Below are 7,229 nucleotides of genomic sequence, written 5' to 3'. Positions count from 1 at the left end.
AATAAATAAAGACATCAGAGGAAGGAAAACTAAAAGGCAAATAATCCACAACTACCATTTTAGCTATTTCTTCCCGATCCCTCAATTTATTATACTTTTTCGTTACCTGACCGGTTGCTGGGTTCATTCTAGTTTACGTTGGTCCACCAACATCCCCACCACCTCGTGTAATATTTCACTCTCTTTCGTGAGCATCATCTATATGTCTCATTAATGTACCCGTACCCCCTTACTCATTTCCGCTTTTATGCTTATATATTTGTTGACAAATATTGCATTGCACCTCAATATCTGAGATACGTTTAAAAAATTGTCATTCAATACTAGTTGTTTTACAAGCTCTTGGGGCACGGGGAGGACAAAAAGGGAAATTAACCAATTCAGATATAACATTAGCATTTCCTATTGCGGGTGTCTCACCAATATTTTCACCATTTTCGTCTAAATTAACCGCACCTATTTCATTTTCTTCTTCTATACCGTAATTTTTCTAAGCTTCTACATAATTCATATCGTGAGCATCTACCCCTATTTCTTCTTCAAAAGGTGTACCAAGCGATACCGGAGGCAAAGAAACACATGTATATCTACTACTTGAAGTACCTCTACCGCTAGTAATTCGCTTTTTACTATCGCTTCCGGGACAAAAAATTTTAACACCTTTAGTAGCGAGGTTTCTTAATTTATCCATAATATAAATTAAACTAAAAAAGTTCGAAATACATAAATATAATAAAATTAAATATTCAACAATTAATACAATAAATAAAAATTAAATGTAAGAGATGAAATGACAAAATCAAATTTTGAAAGTATCCGAAGTTGCGACTATAGAAACTTCCACCCGTACTTTGTAATCGCAAAATTAAAAAATTAAAGTGAGCACTTTAGGAAATTAAATATATTGCATATTTGAGAATTGAGATTTGAGGGAGAATGAGATTTTAGAGAGTGAAAAATTGTGTAAAAAATGATTTGAAGGTGTAGGATATTTATAAAAAAAAATTGAGATTAAAAAATATTTTAAATGAAAAAAAAAAAACTCTTTATGAGCCCAAACTATTCGTGTGGATCCAAAAAGGCTTTATAGCCGTTGGGCCAAAAAAAAAAAAAACTTATCCGGGATGGGCCGGTTAACCGGCGGGCCTGGATCGGGCTTGGTCCAAACCGGGTTAACCGAACCCAATCAAAAAATTTAACCGGTCTGGGACCCAATACCCTACAGCTCATGAGCTAATCGGACCGATTTTATTAAGTGAACCGATTCAGGCCGGATCAACCCGGCCCGTTTGACAGGTTTAGAAGGACCTAAAAGACTTACCGTTAATTAAACAAACAAACTGGTGTTTCAAGAATCTCGCTAATTGTGAACTTCAAAAAAGAATCAATCATGAGAGTTTGTTAAGCATAGTCTTCCATACAAGCAACCCCCTGAGAACGACTGTAACCTGAATCTGCATAGTCTTATATACATAGTCTGTTCAGCCAAGGTCTTTAACTCATATCTGCATTCTGCATCTAACCTGAATTTTTGTATTTGGCAGTATAAACTAATAAAAGGTCAGCCCAATAAAGTGCCCCAGTTTCGGGAAAGCCAGGACAAAAAATCTATTCAGCGCAGTTATATCTTTTATTTCTATTTACCCTGGACAATTCATTCCCCAACGAACACTCTGATCTGCACAACTCTTTTACCTTATTTGGAGATTATTTTCACGGCTTTAACCCGTGATAGCCTAGTCAGCAACCATGAACTATAAATCCTAAATTCTTTGATCTACACAACTATTTTGGCTACTCTGTGCTGTCAAAAGCCGGTACTAAATCAATTTCAATGAAATCTCTCCAAGTAGGTACCCCACGGCCTACTCACATGACTGTATAAACTCACTAAGAATGCAAAAATGATCAACTTTCTCAATTCTTAAGACTCAGAATTCATGACTAGAGGAGAAACATTTCAACCATAAATGCAGGACGACCAATAAGCAATCGATTAAAAACCCTCAAACTGTTTGGGCCAATCTTGTAATTTCCCTTAAAATTGAGTACAAGTTTCATTTCATACATTATTAAGCAAAATGAATTATCTCAACTCTCCAACAAACCCTCTTTCAACAAATAAAAAAATAATCATACATACATAGGATACAAGGCACAATCTAGGAAAATTGGGAGACAATCTAGCTAACTCGCTCGAATTCTTTAAAAATGTCTATTAACACTGTGTCAAACATATGATTAGACACAACTATGAAAACACTTTTGAAGATTCCGAGCAGCATAACAATCAACAATACAAAACTAAACGCTTCGAACAGAGAGTACAAAGATACTTCCTCTTGAACCTAAAGCAAATAGGAAGAAAACAAAGACGAAAACGCCCTTCAACATCAACAGCTTGTACTTTTCCTCCGCAACATGGACATGCCCCTGGTGCTACTTTTCTTCCTAGCTCTTTCTCATCTTCCTCACAAACACATGAAAAACAAAACATCTTCTAATTCTCACTTGCAATTTTTCTTCTAAATTTTCAAGAAGAGAGAAGGGGAGTATTGTAGGACAGAAGAGAGAGAAAGAGAGAGAGAGGTGGGGTGGGGAAAGGGAGATGTATTCGTTGTATACGACGTTCTGGTGAAGATTTCGAGGTATGAGGTTGTGTTGCGAGCTTTATGCGTAGACCTATATATAGAAGTTAGAACCATAAATCTAGAGAAAAGCGTGTTTTTTCAAGCTTAATTTGTCCGCCAAATTCCCTTTAATACTTAAATTTAAGTTTTATTTATTTATCCTTTAATAATTTTCAAGTGAAATAAATTCACCTCTTACAATTGATGTGGTAAAAAAAAAAGATGAGAGAATTTCTTTTCTAAAGGGCCCACTTTATTATTATATATATATATATTAAAGGCATAACTTCATTTTCTTCGTCAAAGAAGATCGTCACTCCTCTTCCCCTCCCCCACCCCCACCCCCTGCCCCAACACTCCATTTCTTCATCTTCTTCATACTTCCACCCCGTTTCTTCGTAATTTTCTTCCTATTAAGTCCTAATTGATTCAAAATTTTATTTTTCGACAATCAAAAAGGATTCAAGATTGATGAACACGTTTGATTCTTGGCCAAAAATTTCATATCATGCGAATATCATCTATGCCATTTCTGAATTTTCGACTGTTTATACCATTTCTGAAGAAATTTTTGAGTAAAAAATTGAAAATTTAGGAGTTTTGGGATTTTGGGTTTTGGTTAATGTGGAAGAATTTTGATTTGAGATTTTGTGTATTGATATGTTTGTGTAATCATGTACTTGTATTTAATTCATTGTTAAATTTGTTCAAGTTAATTTTACATTCGAAAAAGGCTCAAAAATACCCCTGAACTATCTGAAATAGCTCAAAAATGCCCCTCATTAGATTTTCGGCTCAAAAATACCCCTTCGTTAAATATTTGGCTCAAAAATACTCCTCCCTCTAACGGAATTCGAAAAAGGATCAAAAATTCCCCTGAACTATCTGAAATGGGTCAAAAATACCACTCTATTAAATATTTGACTCAAAAATATCTCTCCCATTTACGAAATTAAACTATTTCGATTGAATTAAACCCTAACTTTAACTTTTTAACCCTAATACTTTAATTTTTTTACATAGTATTTTTTTAATTTTAAAAATAAGATAATGAAAAAAAGTATTTGAATTATAATATAAATTGGTTGAATTTGATTTGAAAATAAACATAAATTTATTCTAAAAAGGTATTTTCACTTTACATCTTTTTAATCTTTAAAGAAATTAACGAAATTAATGAAATATATTTTCACTTAAAGAAATTAATGAAATAAAAATTAAATGATGAACTTTATATAAATTAAAGAAATAATTGAAATAATTTAATTTTGTTAAATACCCCTCTGTTAAATATTTGGCTCAAAAATACCCCTCCTATTACCGAAATTAAATTATTTCAATTGAATTAAACCCTAACTTTAACTTTTTAATCCTAATACTTTAATTTTTTTTACATAAAAGTATTTTTTTAATTTTAAAAATAAGATAATGAAAAAAAATATTTAAATTATAATATAAATTGGTTGAATTTGATTTGGAAAATAAACATACATTTATTCTAAAAAGGTATTTTCACTTTACATCTTTTTAATTTTTAAAGAAATTAACGAAATATAAATTTTCACTTAACGAAATTACCAAAATATAAATTAAATGATGAACTTTACATAAATTAAGCGAAATAATCAAAAAAATTTAATTTCATTAAATACCTCTCTGTTAAATATTTGGCTAAAAATACCCCTCCTCTTAACGAAATTAAATTATTTCGATTGAATTAAACCTTAACTTTAACTTTTTAACCCTAATACTTTAATTTTTTTTACATAAAAGTATTTTTTAAATTTTAAAAACAAGATAATGAAAAAAAGTATTTGAATTATAATATAAATTGGTTGAATTTAATTTGGAAAATAAACATACATTTATTCTAAAAAGGTATTTTCACTTTACATCTTTTTAATATTTAAAGAAATTAACGAAATATAAATTAACGAAATATTAATTTTCAATTAAATAAATTAACGAAATATAAATTAAATGATGAACTTTATATAAATTAACGAAATAATCGAAATAATTTAATTTCGTTAAGGGAGGGGTATTTTTGAGCTAAATATTTAACAGAGGGGTATTTTTGACCCATTTCAGATAGTTCAGGGGTATTTTTTATCCTTTTCCAAATTCCGTTAAAGGGAGGGGTATTTTTGAGCCAAATATTTAATTGGGGTATTTTTAAGCCAAAAATCTAACGAAGGAAATTAGAGGGAGGGATATTTTTGAGTCAAATATTTAATTGGGGTATTTTTAAGCCAAAACTCTAACGAAGGGAATTTTTGAGCTATTTTGAATAGTTCAGGGTATTTTTGAGCTTTTTCCATTTTATATTTGATGAAGAAAAAAAATCATTGAAAAGTTTGCAACAATGGTGAAAGAAAGAGAAAAATGGGTGTTTTTATGAGAAGAAGAAGGAGGAGGAAAGGGGGACGAGGGGGGATGGGGGGGTGCTGTACTGAAGAAGAAGAAAAAGAAGAAGTAATTAAGGTGAGGTGGTGTGGGGTGGGGGGAGGGGGCTGTGAAAAAGAAGAAAGAAGGGGGTGGGGTCTATTTTATTTATATAAAATATATATTTTTATAAAAAAATATTATGTAAAGAAGAAGGAGGAGGAGGAGAAGAAAGGGGGGATGGGGTGCTGCTGTATTGAGGAAGAAGAAGAAGAAGAAGAAGAAGTAATTGGGGTGGGGTGGCGTGGGGTGAGGGGTGAGGGCTGTGAAGAAGAAGAAAGAAGGGGGTGAAGTCTATTTTATTTATATAAAATATATATTTTTATAAATATATATATATATATATATATATATATATATTTAAAAGAATATATAAAAAGTAAGTGTGTGGGATATTTTTTTTTTTGAAAAAATTATAATTTATTACGTGGCAATGACATGGAACTGATGTGCCAGTGATTTGGCAATGACATGGCGCATGTGTAGTGCACTCTCCATGTGAGAGTGGGATTTTGATTTTAAGGGGGGTAAATAAACAGAAGTTAAGTTTAAGTGCTAAACACTACAAAAAAAAATAGCATTTACCGACACGCCATATTCGTCGCTATCGTATGAAAATCCGTCGCTAAATAGAAATAGCGACGGAATAGCAACAGAATTTGTTCTGTCGCTATATTGCTCGTTGCTAACCTCATAGCGACAAAAAATTGAATTCCGTCGTAAAATTTATGATCAATTAGCGACGAAACAATTTGGTTGTTGATATTACTGACGTACGATTTCGTTGCTATAGCGTTGCTATTCCCAAAATTCATTTTGGTCGTGGCTTAATTTACGACAGAATATTTTGTCGTTGATCCGTTGCAACATAATTTGGTCTACTTATTTAGCAATCAAATTTATCCATCGCTAAAGTTTTTCAGTAGCTACGACTGATGTTAGCCACTAATTTTTTGTTGCTAATTACAGCCGTCTTTAGCAACTAAATTAATCCATCCCTAAAGTTTTTCAGTAGCAACGACAAAAGTTAGTCACTAATTTTTTGTCGCTAATAATTTTATAAGAAAATAGTTGAAACACGTAAATTATAAAATGATTAAATATCCAACATTCAAACAGATAGCAAAATTCACAACAATTGTGTCCAACACCCACAATTTCAAGTATTTTATCAAACATAAACTAATGTCAAAATAGTTTATCAAAAATTAGTGCAACGAGCATGGACTACGAATAATATGAAGCTACAAATCAACACCGTCATCATCATCATGAGTAGGAGGAGGATCAAGCACGGCCCCATCTTGTACCCTAGTACCACCAACACGCTCAATAACTATTGGAAAAAAATGAGTAGTAAGGGCCGGAATCAATTGCTTCACCAACTCCTCCATATTTGTTGTCGGTAAAGAAATCGAAGGTGGTACTGATGATGTGGAAGCATTGCAGGCACACAGTTTTTTCCCAAAGTAACTTGTAGCTTCAGATCCAAGACCAAACAATCTTTTCTTCTTTGCTCCTCCCCCAGCTTCATAATATGTCTCCAATTGATCTATTTCAGATTCACATTGTACTTTTTCCCGTATAATTTCTTCATACCTTTCCGTAACAAGTGAAGTTATTAAAATAGACTCAAGTTCATGTCAACACAAAAGAAAAATAAGAGATGACTATCATATCGTTAGATGTAAGTTATGTACTTACATGTAGAAGTCGGGAATGCTCACCAACAAAAGATTTTCTATCATGATTATGTGTATGGACGTGCAAATGTAACTCACTTGGAGTTGGATCTCGACCTATTTTAAGAGCCTATACAGAATTTTCAGGTATTTAGAATAAGACCAATGTACATTAGCAGTATACCAAAAGAGAATCATGACACACCACCAAGTTTTTTTGCCCTATTCTAAGTAAAAAAATGTCACCAAACATGTTGGTATAGCAGCAAAATAAAGATGAAAAAGAAGAGAGTAGCAGAAAAAAATTATTGCAAAACAAAGAGAAAAAACAAGAGAAACTGTAGCAATTGCTTGCTGAAAAAATAGTATAAAACCAGCAGCAGTTGCAATAACAGAAAATAGCAGCAGTAACAATTTCCAGCAACTATTAGTGTAACAAATAAGAATGCACATGTAGAAAACAGCTGCTGCA

The 7,229-nt window shown here is 32.1% G+C and overlaps 1 protein-coding gene across 1 annotated transcript; it reads right to left on the bottom strand.

The window, feature by feature from the left end:
- Positions 1-6,319: 6,319 nt before the first annotated feature.
- LOC124896909 lies at positions 6,320-6,823 on the bottom strand. Its single transcript, XM_047408782.1, has 2 exons — positions 6,780-6,823; positions 6,320-6,674 (listed from the first exon to the last, which is right to left on the bottom strand). Exons 1-2 carry the CDS (start codon positions 6,821-6,823, stop codon positions 6,320-6,322), a joined length of 399 nt encoding a protein of 132 aa, XP_047264738.1.
- Positions 6,824-7,229: the final 406 nt, after the last annotated feature.

This window comes from Capsicum annuum, chromosome 3 (genome assembly GCF_002878395.1).
Source record: "Capsicum annuum cultivar UCD-10X-F1 chromosome 3, UCD10Xv1.1, whole genome shotgun sequence".
In the NCBI taxonomy this organism is placed as follows: domain Eukaryota; kingdom Viridiplantae; phylum Streptophyta; class Magnoliopsida; order Solanales; family Solanaceae; genus Capsicum; species Capsicum annuum.
Note: the sequence above shows the minus strand (reverse complement) of the source record. Positions and strands in the feature narration are given on the sequence as shown.

Coding starts and splice junctions, on each gene's coding strand:
- LOC124896909 (XM_047408782.1), bottom strand. CDS start 6,823: ATGATAGAAAATCTTTTGTTGGTGAGCATTCCCGACTTCTACAT. Junction 6,675..6,779: donor AGCATTCCCGACTTCTACAT/GTAAGTACATAA, acceptor TGTTACGGAAAG/GTATGAAGAAATTATACGGG.